This window comes from Musa acuminata, chromosome BXJ3-1 (assembly GCF_036884655.1).
Source record: "Musa acuminata AAA Group cultivar baxijiao chromosome BXJ3-1, Cavendish_Baxijiao_AAA, whole genome shotgun sequence".
NCBI classification, from domain to species: Eukaryota; Viridiplantae; Streptophyta; class Magnoliopsida; order Zingiberales; family Musaceae; genus Musa; species Musa acuminata.
This window is the reverse complement of record NC_088349.1, coordinates 13,332,719-13,354,134: the sequence shown is the minus strand read 5'-3', so window position 1 is coordinate 13,354,134 and position 21,416 is coordinate 13,332,719. Positions and strand designations below refer to the sequence as shown.

The window sequence follows — 21,416 nt, the reverse complement described above, 5'->3', positions numbered from 1 at the left end:
ATCCATATCAATAAATGCATGATGATGGAAGAAGCTCGTGATTATATTTGATAATTACATGAGAGAATTTTTTTTATCATTTTAAACATCGACAGACATACGGTAACATCTAATTTTCTAATGAAAATACTTAATACCTTTTTTTATCGTATATCAATCCGAAATATCTCGATATATCTGGTTCGATAAAAACATGATGATAGAAGAAGTTGAAGTATTTTTCGTCAATACTCAAAATAAATAAGGTTGTTTATTTTATTTTTAGAATTATAAAAATCTTAATATATATTTTTAAATATAAAAACAATAATATTAATAGTATCCGGTATATATAATTAACCCTAACGATTATGTGATGATTTACTATTAAAAAAACCAATTTTTTTATCTTGGTCATCATGGCTCACTGTCTCATCTCTGAGTTGAGTTTCTCGAGGCAACAAGCCTTCTACCTCCGTAGCCCCAAAAGACGCGCTTGACAAGGATAAGACGTCAGGTGACTGCCACCGACCTTCTCTTGTAAGTCAGTTGCGGTCCCTTCTATCTTCCCGAGTCTTTGGTCGTATATCGACGGACTTGGAATGATATTGGCTATCTGATGCATGAGACTTCAATGAACAAACTCATCGTCTTTCCCTTTTTCTTTTTCTTTTTTTTGTCTCTTTCACGGCATTAATTCGTCTTGGAAAGCTAAAGACGTGTAATAAATAGTTCATGAACACGAGTCAGCGTTAGAGAGCTACTTCTTTGCCCCTTTTTTTTATGCTAAGATCATGCTGGTGTCATTTTGACGTCTTAAGGGACTTCTGAAAAGAGCGGCGGCTAAAGAAGCTTATTAGATTGTATATATTTGGCCAAAGAGAATTCTTATTTCTCCATCTCCTACCAATCCCAATCCTACATCCTTCATATATGCGATAAAATATGATATGATTTGCGACGAACGCTATACCAGATTTGTGTTCAGCTTTGACTACCATGAAAGGAGAAGCTGATCACGATGGCCTCTGATTGATTCCACGAACTCGACCGGGTGACGCCTACGCGCCTAACGCATGCGATCGCAATAGTTCGAGAAACGTGGCATTCAAATCAAACGCCGGCTTGCCTTTTTGTCACATCTCCTGCCGTATCCCAACCGTTTCTTCTCCTTTTCATAGCCCCCGCCACCGGTGAAACGACCTTCGCAAGCGCCTGCGATTCGGGCGCTACCTGATCGCTCCTTCTCCCCATGTGCAAGTCCAAGGGCGCCACTCTTGCCTCCGAGCCCAGGCCGCGGTCGAGGTCTCGATCGTCCTCCACCGTCACCACGTCGTCCGGCGGTTTTCCTACCGGCTCCAGTAGCGAGCCTCGCCTCGCCGGCGCTACTGCTGCTGTCTCTTTCATCTCGTTCCCCTCCTCCGCCTCCAAGGTTTCCTCCTCCTCGGACTGCAGCCTCACCTCCCTCAGCAAGGCCCTCCGTGAGGCCCCCGTCTTCTACACCTTCCCCGAGCTTCTCTCCGCCACCGGCAACTTCCACTCCGACCGCCTCCCTGGCGCCAAAGCCGGATGGCGCTGCTGCCTCCGCGGCAAGGAGGTCGTAGTCTTCCAGCACCGGTTCCGCGGCCCCGACCCAACCAATCTCCCCGCCCGCCTCGCTGCCCTCGCTAAGTCCCACCACTCCAGCCTCGTTCGCCTCCTCGGCGCCTCCCTTGCAGGCGACCACGTCTACCTCGTCCACGAGTTTACCCCCGGCGCCAGCCTACTCGACTGCCTTCGCAACCCGAGGAACCGTAAGTTCACCCCGCTGTCCACCTGGATCTCCAGGATGCAGGTTGCGTCCGACATCGCGCACGGCCTCGAGTACATCCACCTCCACTCCTCCGTCCACAACCGGCTCAAGAGCTCCTCCGTCATCGTTACCGAGCCCGGTTTCCGCGCAAGGATCTGCCACTTCGGCGCCGCCGATCTCGCTGGTGAGACCTCCGCCGCCGCCGAAGAGGACGGCGACGCCGACTCGATCCGCTCGCTGGTCGGGGGCAGGAATATAGGCAGCCGCCGGAGGCGGATCGAGGGGTCCAGGGGATACATGACGCCGGAACTGCTCGCCGGCGGGACAATCTCGCGGCGGTCCGACGTGTTCGCCTACGGGGTCATCCTCCTGGAGCTCATCTCCGGCGAGGAGCCGCTCAATTACAGCTACGGTGGCGAGGCCGGGAGCGGGAGCGACTACGTTCGGGTATCCCAGCGAGTGTCCCTTATCGATGCGGCAAGGAAGGTGATCGGTGCGAGGAAGGAGGGGGACCGACAAGGCGACGTGAGGCGGTGGGTGGACCGGAGGCTACGGGACTCGTACCCAGTAGAGGCGGCGGAGGCGCTGCTCCGGTTGGCGCTGCAGTGCGTGGAGGAGGCGGCGGCGCGGCCGGACATGACATGGGTCGCCGGGAGGGTCTCGAAGCTATACCTGGATTCGGAAGCGTGGGCGGAGGCCGTCAAGCCCGCCACCGAGATCTCCGTGTCAATTGGCCCGCGGTGAGCGTAAACGGCGGCGATGACGTGACGTAAGAGACCGCTTGCTTATTTACATCATAGTTATCCTTTTGTTATATCGTGACGTGATGTAAGTGACGTGTCAATTACGTGAAGTGACGTAAGTGACCACTCGCTTAATTATAGCGTAATTGCACCGAGATCTCCTTTTGTTAAGACGCCGCTAAGATGACAAAAGACATGTCCTTTAAGGATTATTATATGATTTTATAAACTTTTATCGTAAATTCATTTAACTCGGACTTATAAATTGTCGAAATCATTTAAAAATAAAAATCAATGAAATCACTATTTATATCATAGTTATCTATCATGTTAAAATATTAAAATAAATTGAACGAACTTATGGTGTTGTAATAACTTACATTATTAAACTCGAAATGTATGAAATTTAACGGAAAACTCTGAAAATACCCAAATCATTCAAAAAAACAAAGGGCCAAACCATTCATACAACCGTAGTGAGATACAGAGGAGAGTTGGAAAAAATTTAGGATGTTATGCTCGTAAAGCATGAATGATTTTATTGATTTTTTTCCTAATTTTTATCGTATCTCATCTCAAACTTTCAGGAAAAATATGGTTTACTTTATTGATTTTTCTAATTTATATTGATTTTAAGGCCTTCAAAGATTTCCTCAGCTTGTGACGGAAGCTTTCAAGATCAACGATGACTAGGTTAAAGAATGGCTTTCCAATCTTGTGCGGAATGACAGAGTGCAAAAGTGACAGTAGTGATGAGCTCGTGTGCTCAATTGATGGGTTACTCATTTGTTAGACTTCGGTGTTCACTGTGCTCGTGCGAAGCCAAGCATTTCTTCGCGAGGAGAAGAAAACATACATCTGCACCGAGATGAGCATATCAGATTAACATTCTCTTAGACATAACATCAAACAAGTTCTGTGCATAGCCTACCGAGAACTTGAGAACCCTAATCATATCAAGAGAAGAGCCGATCCGAAAACTTAAAACGTGGCAAAGGATCGATGTGGTAACTCAGGCACCTATCAAGAACAAACTAAAGAGAGCAATCAAAATCCACATGGTTAAACATAAGCAGAAAAGCCATCAGGAAAAGATTTCCGTCTTCCTCACACAAGACCTCCGACAGGGAGCGGAGCACTGGAGGAGGTCACTTGTCGAGGAGACGATCGTTAATATAGCACATTTTTTGAACTCAGAAGGCATTTTTCCTCGGTAGGACGCTTCCAAGCCTTCGATTTGTGCATCGTTCTCACCATCAGGATCGTAATGATCCGTGGGGAAAACAAAATTAAACGGACTCGAGCACTTCACAGGATCAAAAAATGGAAATATGGAATCCAAGAGGAAGAGTTCTACCTGATGCAGCATGGAGTTGGGGAGAAGAGAACCGTCGACAGCCGCTCCAGATTTGAAGGTCAAGGCGACGTGTGAGAAACTATATAAAGACATTGATAGAGGGATTAGGGTTTTCCTCATGGCCTTAACGGATCCGATTGGGCTAAGTTTTCTTGGATCCGCTCGGAGACGAACAAGCCCATAAGAGCAGTTCGCGTCCATTAGCCGGAAGATATGCCGACGAATCTTCCAACCCATCACTCCTCTCGTGGAAGGAGCTCAGCAGAAGACATCCATGGACGCCAAAAGCCCTTCTACAAGACAACTGCAGGCGTTTAGCTGAAAGCCAACGGATCTCGCTGTGTCATGGCACCATCAGGCAGCGTGGCCATGGGTGTCGGAGGAGGAGGAGAGAAGATGTGGAGCTTTAGAGGAAATCCAAGACCTCATGCATGGGTTATGAGGAAGCAGTGGCAGCATAACATCGGAATGGGATACCGACGAGAGGTATATGTTCGTTGTTTGGATGTTCATGTCAGATGAGAGTCAAAAGAGACGAGTCCTGTGAGGCCAATTGATAGATACAGCTGGTTATATGGTGTACACTGCTACTGTTTGTTCATGTTGGAACGTCTCCTCTTAGCATAAGATTCTATAACTTAAATGTTGTATATACTATATGATTAATGATGCTCAGATGATGAAGTCTCCGCAATGCAAGTTCCTTCTGAATCTTATTCATCAAGTCAAACCAAGATTCTAAAATATTAGTTTCATGATGATAAATCCCATTTTATTTTTAGACTATATTAATTTCACGATGACAGAACAAATCAGAAGAGAGAGAGAGAGAGAGAGAGAAGCATACAATCAAAAAGACAGAAAGGAAGATTCAACCTCCGCTGTTGTTGCATAGGAATCGAGTGAGAACAGGGAGAATACAATGCTCGATTCAATGAAGACATGAACCCTCGTGGGGAAATATAACCCTGTCAAATAGATTTAATATGCAAAAAAGGAAAGGAAAAAAAATGATTCAAGATGAACAGTAAATTCAAATTTAAATTTAAACGATGAATATAATTCGAAAAATTTTAAGCTCGAGATGAAAAATTGGTGATCTGAGTAAAACATGCCTGACAACAGCCTAGCATCATAACAAACGGATTCCACAATTGACACATTGCCTACATCTCCAATGAACTCATCAGGGCCAAAAGCTGAGAGAAACACAAAAGAGAGGCGTTGATTCATGTTGAATGTGCTTACGTATTCCCTTAGTGAGTGTGCTACTTAAATAGTGAGTGTGCCACTTATTCCCGCTATCATAATCCACAACACCACTCCCTCAAACGGAGGGATGGGATATTTGGTGAGGGCGGATGCAAATTCATTTTGTAACACGCTGAATTAGCTGCAGAATATAGTAACACATTTATATACAAATGAAGAGACTCACGTATGGCTCGGCCGCCTTTTACTGGTGTCTGTCCTCATTCTCTTTACAGGCTTAGCCCATTGTACATCTCCTATGCTATGCAGCCCAGAGTTCCCATCATCAAGCTGCTGCATCTCGCGATGCCGCCAGCTCAATGGATGTTTTGCCTGTTGAGCCGGACGTGAATCTCGCTGCGATGGAAAGCTGGAACTTCTGTTCATGGTGGGAGATGGCGCAGAGCCCCCACATCCTGAGCTGGGTGGAGATATGGGACCCATACGACCAAGGTTGGATGGCGATGCGAGGCCTAATCTGTGCTTGACAGCAGATTTTTCTCTTTCTTTTCTCTTCTTCTTGCAGATGACCAGATCACCAGGATGCGTCAGTAATTGTGAACATTCAGGTGTCTGCTCTTTCCAACCTCCAGAAACCAACCTGGACTCCTTCTGGTGCTTGGAAGAAGTTGACTTGGTTGTCCCTTCGCCATCCACAGGAGTAACCCCATGGGGTAAGGCCTTATCAGGAAAGGACATGGTCTCCAACTTACTTGTTGGAGTTTGTTGCTTAATTTTGCTCGAGGAAGCTGGTTTTGGGGATTTTGTCATCACAGCTCCTCTGGGACTAGAGAAGGTCACTGCATTCCTGGCTTCTCGAAAATCTGAATCTGGAAAAGCAATCTTCATGATCTCGAAGAACAGACCTTGGAGCTTCTCTGCTTCACACTTCACCTGCGTTAGAAGAAGAAAACAATCAACAATCTATACACACTGCTTCATGATTATCAACTTTGAGTTGGTTTTTTACGCAGTTTCAACAAGTAGTTTTTGTTGTATCTACTGTAAAAGTATACAGACATCAAGTTATCACTTACATACTGATTTGACATCAGAAATAAAAATAATAAACTTGCATCCACTTAGCTGTCAACCTTGAAAATGCAACATCATATTTATGTTGAAGGCCATAGAATAGAAAAGAAAGGAAGAGAAAGGAAGAGGGGGATGGAAAACAAGGAACTGGATGGTAATCAATATGCAATCCTGTCAATCAATATGCAACGAACAAAAATTTTCAGAAATGAAAAAAAATTACAGATATATTGACTCCAAAGATGCACAAGAATCTTGGCTATTCTTTAGTCTACATCACTTTTTTTGTGAAATCATTTACTTGATTTCTAATTCCTGATAGATACGGTACATACAATGAAATCTACATTTTTGGATAACAGTCTTTTCATGAACAATAATCAAAGCATGATTCGTTTCTAATTTTCACAGAAAAAACAAAGAGATAAGATAATTCGGGTACAGTTTAACTGAGGGAGAAAATCTTGGAAACATAATGTTAGAAATGTTGCACTTCTAAAAGTATTTCCAAACAACAGAAAAAACAAAGAGATAAGATAATTCGGGTACAGTTTAACTGAGGGAGAAAATCTTGGAAACATAATGTTAGAAATGTTGCACTTCTAAAAGTATTTCCAAACAACAGAAAAAACAGAGATAAGATAATTCGGGTACAGTTTAACTGAGGGAGAAAATCTTGGAAACATAATGTTAGAAATGTTGCACTTCTAAGTTCTAAAAGTATTTCCAAACATGTTTAAATTAGGGTCACAAATAATGTGTATCTCTATTTGCACTTGTTTGGACTAACAAAACATTATTGCATGCGTTCTTCATTGTGACTTGACAACCAAAACATTTATACACTCATCAAAACACAGCTTGGTTTACATACAGTACTTACTAAATCCATCAACTGCCGTTACCACAAGATCCTGCCCAGAGACAATGTCAAATTATTTAATGAATGCAAATATTCATCAACATCTAAAACCATATCTTTAATGTACAACAAAAAAAAACATAATGCTGTAAACTATAAGTACAGCTTTTGTAAAACAACACTATTCGATGAGCTTTATTATTGACCCTTTCTGTAATTATATGTTTTCAAGCAACAAAAAAAAGCCTTAGACTAAAATAATCATATTGGCCATTAACGAAATAAAAATTATGCTAAAAGTTTTGGCTTCGATTGGGCTAAGTAAAAAATGTCTTTAGCTAAAACAATATTCATCCAATGCACAAGAACCTCCTTCTAGTGACCAAAATAAAGCAAGAGCAAAGGTTCTTTGCAACAAAGCATGCATGTTTTGCATAAGTTTCTGTTGATATAGTCCAAGAAGTACTTTCAACTTAGTAAGAATAATTTCAAATTGTACCTCATGAGTATAGTTGCAATGCTGAACTATACTTTTCAGCATCAACTGCACATCTGCTATAAAGTCAGTTACACCATTGTAATCCAAGTTGTCTACCCGCTGTTCAATTATCTGAAGATCTAGTGGGCTACTCCTTGCAGCGAGAGGAATAGCAAGACTCGAATTCCCATTTCTTCTCCACCAATCAGACAATGTTGGCACGATTTGATTACCATCCTTGTGTATTTTCCTCTGCAGCTTGCTAATGACATTCTTGCACTACAAGAAAGTATGATATTTTACGTAAAAATTGAATTGCGCAAAGTATATGCTTTCCCACTGCTGTTACTGCAGATATATAAAATCGACAAATACTGTAATGTTTATTTCCATTGTTCCAATTTATTAACACAAACTAGAAGAGATAAAAGACCAACCACAATGTGATGTCAAATGATATAATATGTTGTCTATGTAATCACTGACCAACAGTTTTAGCTGATTTGCCTATTATGATGATTACAACACACTATGAAACAGATTGCCTGTTTCCACAGAATTATTCTTTCCTAAAAATAATGGTACTTAAATAAAATAAGCAAAATCTCTCTGATAGTCAAATACAAATGGAAGAGATAATTCTTGCATTTCAATTCTTCTAAATTTAATAATTGGTTTTTAAAAAGGGTAACAAACTACTAGTCAAGTCAGTCCATCTGAGAATGCACAAAGCCAATTGTTAAGATATTCTGCTTACAAGTATAATCAGACACTACTTGTGCAATGATCAACTCTAGCATACTACTACAGAGTAAGCAGCAATCCATTGTTATGTTAGATAACTCTACTTCAACTACAAAGCAAGATTTGATATTTATCATATGGCATACAGGTAGTTGTATGCACATCTAAAGATATGAACCATGATAGCCAAGAAACATTACACATCTTTATAGAACTTTATTGACTAGTAATGCCATTTTCAAATCTGTCCCAATCAGGGCAGGTTCGACCAGTTCTGACCAGGGAATTGGGTGTTGGTATATAGATTTCAATACTCGAACAGGAATGTGGTAGCGATAGTATAACTTGTCTCCGCACCTTCCTGTCCATTCTGACTCATGAAAAGACCAACCCCGACAATTTCATAATTAGTAATTTACCCTAATATTTTGCAAATATAACTAATATATGCGTCATAGGCTATTCGCATCAGAGTGGGGAGGAAATAAACCAATGCGACAAGGTTTTTTGTGGGCTGGGGATGTTACTGTGTTTATTAATACCAATTGAGGACAGGAGGGATGGGCAAGGTTTTCAAGTCCAGCCTGGGTTGATAAATATCTTGCCTGCCCTGATGCCAACCTTAGTTACAACTGCTGAATAAGAAGGGTTATTTCCTCTAGATGACAAAGGAATAGAACGACTACAAAACAGTTAAAGGATAATAAAAGTGCCTACCTTTCGTTGTGTAATGTCAGACATTTTTGCACCCACAGAGGTTGGGCCGCAAGAGCTATTGGCCCTACTGCTCCAACTTTCCCTAGAATATTCATTTCCATCTTCTGCAGACCCACAAAAGTAACTTAGCCTTCCAGACTTTTGCAGAGGTGAATTTTTTCTTGATGGTACATTATGCCTCTGCTTCAATAGTGAGCTACTTGTGTCATTCTTTCCCAGACCAGCCTCAGCAAATGCTTCAGGATTTTCAGTCCTTGATGGTACACCATAATCATGGTCAACATGCAAGGGCAGCCTTGGAGAGCGCTGGGCAAAAATCCTCTCACTGCTAGATCTTTCATCATTTCTTTCTGCAGCATATTTTGGACGAATCCGCATACTCCGTTTACGCTTTATTTTTGGTTGCAAAACCTGTTCATCCTCTCCATCATCATGGTCATGATGCCAGCTACCTGATTGTTGCAGATCCATGTGGGAATTGCCTGATACTGCAATTTCACCTTCCTCTAGCTCCTCAGACTGTAAGTTCCAGAGAAAAAATAACCAAAAATAATCAAACTTGACTTACGAAAGAACATAAAATATACACATTAACTTATTACAAGTGGGACAATTGTACAACCCACCCTTTTTTTTGAAGATAGACATGGTCTGGCATCTAAAGCAGAAAGTGATCCAAACTTTTGTGAAGACAAGGAAGGAGTTTCAGATTGTGGCAATTTACGACTCCCAGAAGATGATCCTGTGGAACCAGCTTCTTCCAATTTATTAACGTTTTGGCTGCCATCCATTGTTCGTGAGAATTCATATCTGCCATTATCACAATCCATTCCCTCAACTACTTGATCCTTGTGGTTTAGTAGCATCATGTCAGCACCATTGGACTCTTCGTCGTCGAACTCTCCAATTTCTCCATCTTCTTCAGATGCATTCCTCTCCTCTGAGTCAATATCTGATTCCTCACCATCTTCGTCATCCTGTTCCTGATAGATTGGATACTTTTGGGCAGTTGGACCCTTGGGGCGGCCCCTCCTTTCAGCTTTACTGGGAGATGACCCAGAAAAATTTGCACTTGGTTCCAGTCCAATATTGACTGATAAGATGTTTTTCGAAGGCTTCTTTGATAAACTAGCAGCAACAGCATCTACCTCTCCAGTACTAGCTCGAAGCCATACTGGGACTTCATTGTGTTTTACCATATCTGCAGTCCAATCAAAATCTTCATCCATTTGATCAAACAACCCAACTTCCTCTTTGCTACGAGCAATCAAACGATTAACTTCTTGTAGAGAAGGAACATTGTGCACATTCTCTTGATATCTCTCTTCATCATGAAGTAGCATCTCCAAAGTCATCCGTCTTTCCTCATGCGTGGTTCTTTGATCAAAACGACCAGCATTTATGACCTCATCGGCCATATCTATCTTATATTGTTGGATGTTGTTACGTATAAGGCTCTCAATTGACCCTATATAGCGATCTTTACCAGCAAGATCATCCTCTGAATCTCCTACGACTCCATTCCTCAATTCATCTTCTTTTTGGTAGCTAGAGGTTTTATCCACAACAGCTTCCATGTATATCACCTTTACCTCTCTCTTCTGTCCAATCCGATGAGCTCTTGCCACTGCCTGCTCTTCGTTTTGAGGATTCGGATCTGGGTCATATATCACAACTGTATCTGCAGTCTGGAGATTTAGACCTCTTCCGGCAGCACGAATGCTGAGCAAAAAGATAAAGCAATCAGAGTCAGGATGGTTAAAATCCACAATTGCTGCTTCTCGATCTTCTAGGCTTGTTGTACCATCTATTCGTCTATATATAAGCCTCCGCCATTGCAAATATTCCTCTAATATATCAAGAAGTTTAGTCATGGTACTAAAGAGAAGAACACGATGACCTGCTCTCTGAAGTTTTATGAGAATTCTATCAAGAATCCATAGTTTCCCACATGATCTAACAATAAAGTCCTTGGAATAGTTACTGAAATAAGGATAGTTAAGCAAAGGATGATTGCAGGCTTTCCTCAACTCCATACACTTATTGTTAAGATTCTTGTACATTTTGACCTGGTACAGTGGATTCTTTTGAACTCGGCGCATCTCATCCTCGGGATCTACCCTAATAGTACCAGTAGATTTAATCCAGTCATAAATGGCACCTTGAATAGCTGACATTCGACATCTTAGGACAACAGAGACCTGCAAACATGCATCAAATAAATGTCATGTGACCTTAGGATAGATTTGGATTCACATTGTACTTACCTTTCGAGGAAGTGAACCTTCAACATCCTCAACACGTCTTCTTAGCATGAAAGGTTCCAGAATCCGATGCAGCCGATGGATAATTATCACCTTCTTCTCAGTCTCAAGCCACTCGTCTTCCTGATTATGTGGAGTACCATCTTTCTGAAAGGGCTTTGAGAACCAATCATGAAATGCCCTGCGATTATCAAAAACTTCTGGAAGAAGTAGATTTAAAAGGGACCACAATTCCTTAAGATCGTTCTGCAGAATAAAATTCAACCAGAGTCAGCACAAGTCTAAAGTAAACCTTGTCCAGAATTGTATCCGAATCTCTAAATCTTAATTTCAGAGCAATTTAAATTTTACCAAAAACAACTCAAAACTGATCTTCTAGATGCAACAAGAACTGCATGGTTTCTTGGCTTAGTATCATTTAATTCACTATTAATATCCAAAACATTTTTTTTATCTCTTCAGGCGTAATAAACCCTATCTTCTTTTTTTATTAAGTTATCTGCGACTTCAAACCATATTTTTTTCCCCACCATAATTTTAACTCTTTGTCTTTCACACCCTGTTCCATTTATGCTATTTACAACTACATGTATTGCCCTACATGCTTAAATTTGGAAAAGTAAATTAGGGTAGCTCTTGTAATCCATCACACCACTCTCTCTTGTGCCAGTAGCTTCAAGTTCCAACTAAACAAACAATTCTCATATTAAAATAATTATAGAAGAAAGATTGATTCACTTTATCATTGTTTTTGTTTCTGAAGATTTAAAAAGCATAAACAAACAGCAAGGTTGCAGAATAAAATTTAAATAACTCTTAACATATTTAAGTTGCATGCATGTGAAATACATATATAACACAAAAGCGAAACATGGACATATATGAAGGGAATTAAATGGCAAACCTGTAAAGGGGTACCAGTAAGCAGCAATCTTCTCTGGCAACGATATCTATCAAGATCGCGTGCCAAAACGGATTCCCTATCCTTCATCCTTTGTGCTTCATCAATGATTATGTACTTCCAATCAATTTTTGATAGCTTTGATCGATCATACATAATAAATTCATATGTTGTTACCAGTACATTAAACTTGACAGAACAAACTTCCTGCAAAAAAACAATTAAAATTTAAGGGCGATGCTACTTGAAGCATGCAAAACATAAGATTGAATAATGTGCAATAATAGAGTTTCTGATTCTTCAATCAGAAATTAACATGGACTCCTTAAAATTGCTTTCCATCTTCAGCTATACAATAATACTATATGAACTATGAAGTACTTCAGAATAATTCTCCAGAAAAAAAAACTTTGGGTCAGCACTGAATGGCGGACCATACGTCAGAGTAGTTTTACTATGGGACCCAAAAGTACACCTTGGCCTTCTTTTCTGAGCAAAAGCAGCAATATGCCCCTTATGTTATCAACCTATTATTCCTAAAGGTTTCATCACATAGTACAGGTCTAACCCTTCTCTGTATGCTGTGAAATGCAAAGTTATACAGTTACCATGAATATGTGAGCACATATTTCAATAAGGATAAGCTACAACGGATTAGTATATTAGGATTATTAGTTGCAAGGGAGATTAACTTGGTCAAAAATGCAAGAACAATTGAATTGTATTGATATTCAGGTTCCTGCAAGTGCAGCAATTGTATCAATCAAATAATAGGAAGCCCAATGAGCTTTAATCACCCATAAGCATTACAAGGTGCTTGTATACATGGGAACACAGACTAGAAACATTAATCCTTAACAAGGTGCTCCAGTATCAGAACTTTAATTTTGTGAAATAAAATGGATTTTTTGAACTAAACTCTTGTGCAAGTTATCATCGATGCAGTAATTATCAATTAATTATGCCCTTCAGGGCTAGAATCTAGCTAGAATTTGGCACCTGTTAACCATCATTTAAAACAGCTATGTATCAACCGATGAATGCTAGTAAAGAATATATTTTGAAATTTGACCTTTATTTGGTACCAAAGGTGGCTTGAGGCACCACTGATTAGGTGCTTAGTTATATGAGCAAACGAGTCATAAAGCACTATGATATTTTCATCATTATCCTCACTTTTTTCTAAGAGAATAATGCAGAGGAAATCAAGTAATTTCATAGTCATCCTCTCCAACAATTAATTTTAAGTGACATAAGTCTGAGATAAAAAAATGCGGTTGGGGTGTAATCTCAAACATTATTAAATTTTAGGGGGAAAATAAGCATATGAGGGGAAAGAAAATACAATGAAAGAATGAGAACAAGAGGAATAGCAATGTCTATCATGAATTCCAATACTATGACATATCACATCATACCAGTCAGATACAATGCTGATATACCAGTGTTCCAACTGAATCGGTCAACACCAACATACCAGTGTTCCAAGGCATGCCATGCCACATTGGTCAATACATGCTGGTCCAGTACAATGCCAGTATGAATACATGGGAACAGTAAACCTTGACATTGAAAAAATGGCTCATACATGAGCTTGACAAGAAAAGGTTTAAGAGAGAGAACAGGCAGCAGATTCATAACATTTCATAACACAGTTGTATGCACACATGTAAGTTTCCTGATTCTAGTGATGTTTCACATTCACTATTCAAATTAATTTCTTTGATACAGAGAGGACAGTATAAATTATTCTTTAGACAAATAAAATAAATGAACATATTGAAGAATGAATAGAAATCTGAATATTTGATAAATAAAACCAAACCAAACCTTATTCAGATAAAAAAATCAGAAGATCTTGTGAACTCTTGTAACTAAAGTAAAGATAATATTTGCCTCTAGAACTCAAACTGGCAAATATATAAACCAAAATTTCATGATCGAGCAAAACATGTTACATTGTGTAACTTCATGGCTTAAGTGCATTCAGCAAAATATGGTGTATTAGATTTCAGGATAAAATTTGTGGCATAGATGGTGTATCACATTTATAATGCTTGTACTTAATATTTGTTAGCTATTTTTCTTCATTTTCATGAGTTGATTTAAACAAGACTCATTTCACAGAAAAATGCATACTTATAAGTAGGAAAGTCCACATGTTGTAATAAAGAGCAGATGCAAGCACCTAACCTGAGAGAAAAGCTTTGATCTTTCATCCTTCCCACCAACATAAAAAATGCATGATATAGAAGGCAGCCAGTTTAACAGCTCACTCTAAAAACAAACAGAAGTATCAAGTCATGCTCTTAAAAGAGTATAAATTACAGACCAGCAAAGAGTGGAACAAATAAATACCTTCCAATTTACTAAAACAGCATTTGGTACTATAATTAAATGTGGACCATAGTTAGTTTTGAATTCCATCAGGTAAGCAATCAATGCCATTACCTGTTGAGATTGCAAACCATCACAAAAAAATAAATCACGATATCACCAGAGTAAATGTTAAGTTTTACACTTTCAGTTGAATAAATAGATAGGGTTATCAACATTAGTACCAGTCACAAGAAAACAACATAGTACCAGAACAGATTTCATTTAAAGTGGCCTAGAAGTAGTGCGCATTGTACAAGTCCAGGATTTTTATTGAAATGATTCCTAGTGGAACTGAGAGAAAACATCTAGGACCATAACTAAAGCTAAATGACAGGACAAGAAAGGCCACCTGGACTGTCTTGCCAAGACCCATCTCATCCGCTAATATTCCGTTCAACTTGTTGTTGTACAAGGAAAGCATCCACTGTAGTCCAACCTGAAAAGCAAAGAAAAAGGATAACAATGATTTGCTTGAAAACCTATATCTATATATAAAATTGTGCAAGAAGTTTTAACCTACAAGCTGATAGTCTCTTAATGTCCCAGCTCGCAACATTGAAGGTTGCCTTATGACTCTTTCGGTCACAGCATGAGCCAAATTATAATACCTAACAATTACAATCCTGATTCAGCAGCAAAAAGAAGCAATTCAACAGGCACAATAAGAAGAAATAAAAAAGGGATGGAAATATGGTCATGTTATACAGAAGCATTAAGGAGAAAACAAACACAATTGTATGACAAAGCTTATTAACAGCAGATATATGACCAAAAACAACAGATTTATGAAAAACTTACTTGTTAGCAGAACTCTCCTTTAGAGCATTCATTTCAGAAAACCTATTCCTTATCATTACCTCCTCTCCTGCACATGCTGCTGCTGCTCTTACTTCTTCTGTTGAAAGACCCTGTCAATAACACAATTGTGCAATGCTTTAGCGATGGATGACAAAGCAGGGCATATAAAAATCTGGTATGTCGTACCTGAGCTCGTGCAGCAGCGGCTGCAACATTTGCTGCCTCTTCAACCTCTTGATGGCTCTTTGCAGCTGTAATTTTTCCCCCAAGCTTGTGAAGGTACTCTTCTGTCTGGGACACAAAGGAAGAAAGAACAGCATAACGCTGAGATGCATCTCCTGAGATGTTTGTCTGCTGCTCCAGTAACATTTCACGATATCTATCCATATCATTGTTCTTCAATGCCTCCATTCTTTTATTTCTGTCCTCATCCTTCCTCTTTGAAAACTCCTTTAACATCCTCTCATGATATTTTGCTATTCCTCTGTTTCGTGTAGTACGAGCATCACGAATGGCCCAATGAGCCTCTAAGAGCTTCTTACGCCACTGAAAAGTAGATTTCAATTGTTTCTCTCTGGATGCCTTTTGCAGCTGCTGAACTTGCCTTATTAGCTCCAATCGCTGCTGTTCACATTGCCTAACAAACTTGCGGTATGGTCTATCAGGCATTGCCATTATCTCCTGCTGTTGGCGTTCAACTTCATCCCTGAGACGAGCCTGAAAATCCAGAAGCTTAGTTTTTCTCTCTTCAATTTGCAACCTTATCACAAGATCCGGCTTAATTCTTTTCCTATCTAAATTAATCGCAAGTAACCTACTAATCTTCTTCAATTTCTCAGCCCTTTTCTTGTCAAGAACAATCTTACCTTCCTCGAACAGCAAATCTTTCACATCATAAGCCAATGTCAAATTAGTAGAGTTATTTGTAGTTGATGATCCCAAGGAATCATGTTTCCTTGTAAATGATGGGAAATCAAAAAGTGGACCATGGTACTTTCTTGAAACACCATCTCTGGGAGGTGCTGTGCTACTTGTTGAGGCAGGCTTTTTCAATTGCCCAGGAACCGGTACTGCACCATCCACTGGTACGGCCTTTACCTTATCAGTGGACAAATTTTGACTTCCTCTTTCAACCTCTTGCTCAGATTTAACAGTAGTATTGCTTTCTTCTAACTTGCCAATAGATCCCAAGCATACAGATCCCTTTTCTAAACTTGTTGCACCTTGCATTTGACTGGCAAGTGCAGCTTTCTCTTCTCCAGTAATGGATTCCTCCTTCAGATGAATCCGTCCTTTATTCACAGGAGCAGACTGTTCTGCTTGATCATTAGACTCCACACATCTCTTATGCTCATTATCATTGCTCTTGGCAATCCTCATCAAATCCTGGTTAACAGTTCCAGACTGAACAGGCCAGTGTTGTGGCTGAGAATCAACTGGGGGATCTGAAATTGCTTGAAGAACTTCAGGTGGCAGACTTCTTTCACCACGCTGCACACAAAAAAAATTTTGTATGAGTTAAAGTCTGAAAAGACAGACAAGTTCATCTTATTATATTATACAAAATCTTATACCAACAAACACAATTCCAGCGTAAATGCAAACCTCAGAAGAAAAAAACAAAAAAAAGCAAAGGCACAAATGTGTTTTGAGATTTTTTGCATATTGTCAACCATCTAAAAGCTAAGATCTGAGCTTTTAGAACATAAAGCTGCTGCTTTAGCTTCAGAAGACCCAAAAAAAAACAAGCAAGGAAGCAAATGTGTTTTGAGATTTTTTGCATACCTTCAACCGTCTAAAAGCTAAGATCTGAGCTTTTAGAACATAAAGCTGCTGCTTTGTAAATCCAACATGATGGTTTGGTGTCTGAGCAAATCCACTTTCAGTTGGAATTTGACAACCCACAGTACTATTTCCAGGAACTGTAGGTAATATATTGGACCGATTTATCTTCTGCAAGGGCCTCAAATTCTGCATTTGCTGCAGTTCATTCCCCATAAAAGCATTCTTTGCATTAGACTTATCTACCGGCTGGTTCATGCTACCACATGAATTTGGTAAATGGTTAACTAACCCACAACTGCTAGTTATAAATGTGGGTCTGACAACTCTCTCATTCTGGTTGATCCTGCTATAATCAGCAACCTGCTGCTGCATTTGCAAAGTATTGGTGTTCAAGCCTGTGGTATCCCCGCCATTGGAGATTGAAGTAGATGGGACTGTTTGATGACATTTTATGGAGCCACGCTGGCCAGACAAATCACTTGTAGAGTTCCCATGTGCTGAATTTTCACTGCCAACTGGTGATGGCATTACCAGTTGCTTTGAAGATGGCAAACAAGATTTCTGTGCAGTTGTGTTAGATTCAGTTGGCTTCTGCATAACAGACATTCTATTCGACTGCCAGAAGGGCAGAACTTGAGCAATCAAATTTAAATTAGCAAGAACAGATAGATCAATATTATGTTCCTTTGCCCATGCCTGCATCGCTTGCACCTGTGCCATCTCCAACTGATTGCTTGCAAGATTCTGCAGACTAGACTGAGGTTGCAGCAACTGCAATGGCTGCATCGGTCTTACCATGTTAGCAGAAGCTAGCTGCCCATCTGCTAGGAAAGGTTTTTGATCAATTCTTTGATCAGTGCTAGTACAACCTGGCTCCATCTGCTTCTCGGCATGTGTGAACTGTTCTGCTGGTCTATTAAGCATAGGCATTTGGGACTTATTAACTGCCTGAAGTGACATAAGTTCTTGCATCTTTAATCTGTTCATAAAAATGTCTTGATCCCTTCCAGATGAGCCGACCATATTCATTTTACCTTGCTGCTGCACTACTGAGTTCCCATGAGCCTTTTGCTGAGCAGCTTGCAAAGCAAATTGAAAGTAAGCTTGATGAATTGAGTTCTGCATTTGCTGTCCTACATCCTGCCCTTTATTTTTGCTTTCCTCGCGAAGCTGAAGGGCACCAGGTTGTTGAGGTATGTTACTATACTTATTAGGCAACTGAGACGGATGTACAGCACCAGAAGATATTGGAAAACCAGTTCCGCCTGTGACTCCATATGTACCACCAGACTGATAGCTAAGAAGGGATTGATCAACTTCAGCTTTCCTGCGCTGCTGCTGATTCTGTTGTTGCTCCTGTTGTTGTAACGCCTACATCAGATATACTATTACTCGATTATTGGAAGAATAGACAATAAGACAATGATGGAATATAATTAAAACCATAAGCAAAAAAACCTCACAAATAGAACACAACAATCCAAAATTTTCAAACAACTGTGTCATATTCCTCGTGTGCATATAATGTACACGCAAATAGCACATGCTTTAGCAAGTTGCAAAATCAAGAATAGCCAGCTTTCAAAAGCTTATACGGTAATAAAGCGTGATGCTATTTCTACCTCAATACCCAAATGACCAATGTTGATTGCACAAGCATAAGAAGCACAAAAAAATGGTCTCCTGGTAGCATCATCCGAGTACTCTGTAAAGGCTGATTAGGGCTCCAGTAAACTACTCTGTACACTCATAAGACCACATAAAACTTGCATAAAAAACCAAGTCCAGAAAATCTGATACACACGGCGATGGCTCAAAAATCAGGTAGCCAAATTATGGTCAACAACCGATAGAAAAATTCAAACAACCAAGTCTCGAAGAACGTTGTCAGATAAAATCGTGAATCAACTCGAAAAACCAATGAGAAAGAAGAAGAAATGATCCGAACTCTTACACTTCTAACCCAACACCAGAGAACGAAGATTGATCTACGAAGGTCTACAGAAATTGACAAAAAAGATACTGGTAGATAAAGGATAAAAACAGGATTCCAGTACAACACATGAAAACAAAATGTGACCCTTAATATTAGTAACAAGATGGACAAAGAAGCCAAAACATCAAACCCAAAAGCAAAAAAAAAAAGGAACAAATGAAAACCAGAAACTACGATAAGCTACCGCCCCGGAAAGCATCCAGATAAAACCATCAAAGACCCAGATACAGGGGAAGAAGGAAAATACGATCCAACGCTGCCAACCTGGAGATCGACTGTCAACCTGGCAGCGATCGAGTTACGACTGGCTCAGACAGTAAGTTCGATGACCCAATGGGAAGAATGCATAGTATCAGCATCCAACAAGGAGCGTGCAACGAGAGGAAACACATGATTCAGCGAATCTGGGCCGCAGAATCTGAGTGGTAATCCTCCGAAAACCCCCGGACCTCGAATTAAAGAACCCCAAGTGTGTCCCCACTTTTCCCCAAATATGGAAACAAACATGGACGACCATCTTTTTCTCAGATCCCCACGCAACGGCCGCAACCGTCATGCCCGTCACAGTACGAATATGAAACGAAAACGGTGCACAATCTACCCACTCACCTGCCTATAAGCCTGCTGCTGCTGTTGGATTGATTCGAAGCCCAGATGGTTCGGGGCGGAGACCGCGGAGGAGGAGGAAGAAGGCGACGCGGCGGATGACGGCGTGGCCGCCGGGTTCCGGCCGTTCCCGGATTGCATGCCCAAGGCACCCCCGTCAAAGGCGCGATCTTTAGGGTCTCCAGACCCCTCGATCTCGGGAGATCGGAAGCCCCCCAGAAGGTTCAATGCTAGTACCACCTCTAACCTCCGATCACGACCCTAACCCAGCAATGCCGAAACCAATTTTACGCAACCGGCGACCTTTACCCAAAGGTAAGGGTTACGGAGACGCGAGATCGTAGATCGAGCGGCGAATCTTGCGCCGGAATACGGCGATCTCGCCGGAGTGCCGGTAATTTCCCTCGGAAATGAAAACCCTCGATGCTGTGCGACGGTCAAACCCTAACGCTAGAAGACCCCGCTCTCTCTCCCCCCCCCCCCCGCCCTGTTGTTCTTTTTCTTTAGTTTCCTTTAATGGTTTTTTTTTCCTTTTTTTTATTTTCCCACGAGCCCTTTCGAGCCGTTCATTGGTTTATCGAACCCGGGTTGGTTCACCTAACCAGGGTTAAGCGACACGATCGTGGGGCAAATAGCCCTTTGCCTGTTTTCTAATTACGGACGATGCCCCCGGTTTTACAAATACGATGAAACCGCTTAGCTCGTCCTTTAGTGCGTGAATTTTCAAATATACCCTTAGTCTATATGTATTATTGAGAAACAAGAACATTTATAAGGGTAAACACGTCATAAACTCTAGCCGATATGTCTTAGTGGTTTTGACCGGTTTGACCAAGCGGTTTGCCGAGTGGGGCCCTGCATGCCGTTTAACCTTAACGGCGTCTGGTCCCGGCGCCGCAAGACACTCTTTTCCGGTGGGCCCCGCTGACCTTCCCTCCCCGTTTCCCCTTCCGCATTCCATTCTCAAAATGACATGGAAACCACAGCTGTAATCCACCACGTGCCCCTCTTTAGCTCCGCCGAGAAAAGGAATCGCGTCAGGAGTCCTCAAACGCGGCGCATCGATTCAGCGAACGCGAGGTGGCCACTTAACCGAAGGATGCACATGACTTCTCACAGACGTCATCGTAGCCTCGGTCGATTGGACAACGTCCGTGTTTGACGTTTGCTTCATGATACCTTGGGGGAGCAAATCGTTGGGCGTGCTGTCATCTACCAGCAAAGGCTTAGCTAAACTTTCATCATATTTTTAAATATATAAAAATAAATTTTAATTTGCAAAAAATACAGAAGTAATTTGATTCCCAAAAAAAAAATATTTACTCTCTTTCGGCAGGGGCTAATAGCCAATGACCATACGGGAATTGAGGGATTATATCTGCTTAATTTATCTGTAATTAAGGGAAAATTTGTGCCCAGCATAACATAAGAATAACAACAGTGGGACAAAATTGTAGTTCGACTAATTAATTGGGAAATTAATTATATATAATTTAATTGTAGTTCAACTATTTAATATATATATATATATATATATTAAAATCAAAGAACTAAAATATTGTATCTTTTTTGGCGATGCTTTCTATGAATATTGGAATTGCCATATTAACTAAAAAAGGGATTGAAAGTGGGCCTCAAGTGCGATCAATAATCACATTTCCAAGTCAAAAGACAGATCAGAAAAAAAAAAATACTTTTTTGGTGGCCGTTCCTGGAAATAAAACAAAGG

General features: G+C 40.7%; 2 protein-coding genes across 5 annotated transcripts; one reads left to right on the top strand and one right to left on the bottom strand.

Annotated features, from left to right (window-relative positions):
* The first annotated feature begins 1,177 nt into the window (after positions 1 to 1,177).
* Positions 1,178 to 2,765, top strand: LOC135628779 (lysM domain receptor-like kinase 3). The gene has a single exon (XM_065135685.1). The coding sequence runs from the start codon at positions 1,232 to 1,234 to the stop codon at positions 2,513 to 2,515; it is 1,284 nt and encodes a 427-aa protein (XP_064991757.1). The 5' UTR covers positions 1,178 to 1,231; the 3' UTR covers positions 2,516 to 2,765.
* Positions 2,766 to 4,885: 2,120 nt separating this feature from the next.
* On the bottom strand, positions 4,886 to 20,162 carry LOC135629312 (ATP-dependent helicase BRM-like). 4 transcript variants are annotated; one of them, XM_065136501.1, is made up of 14 exons: positions 19,691 to 20,162; positions 17,086 to 18,456; positions 15,487 to 16,791; positions 15,301 to 15,410; positions 15,023 to 15,125; positions 14,852 to 14,938; positions 14,482 to 14,574; positions 14,317 to 14,400; positions 12,127 to 12,330; positions 11,226 to 11,468; positions 9,585 to 11,159; positions 8,959 to 9,477; positions 7,519 to 7,776; positions 4,886 to 6,016 (listed from the first exon to the last, which is right to left on the bottom strand). In XM_065136501.1, exons 1-14 carry the CDS (start codon positions 19,826 to 19,828, stop codon positions 5,306 to 5,308), a joined length of 6,801 nt encoding a protein of 2,266 aa, XP_064992573.1. In that variant the 5' UTR covers positions 19,829 to 20,162; the 3' UTR covers positions 4,886 to 5,305. The 4 variants fall into 4 exon arrangements, with proteins under 4 accessions (XP_064992573.1, XP_064992574.1, XP_064992575.1 ...); XM_065136502.1 differs by having other exon boundaries at positions 15,023 to 15,110; XM_065136503.1 differs by having other exon boundaries at positions 17,086 to 18,441.
* Between the last annotated feature and the right edge of the window lie 1,254 nt (positions 20,163 to 21,416).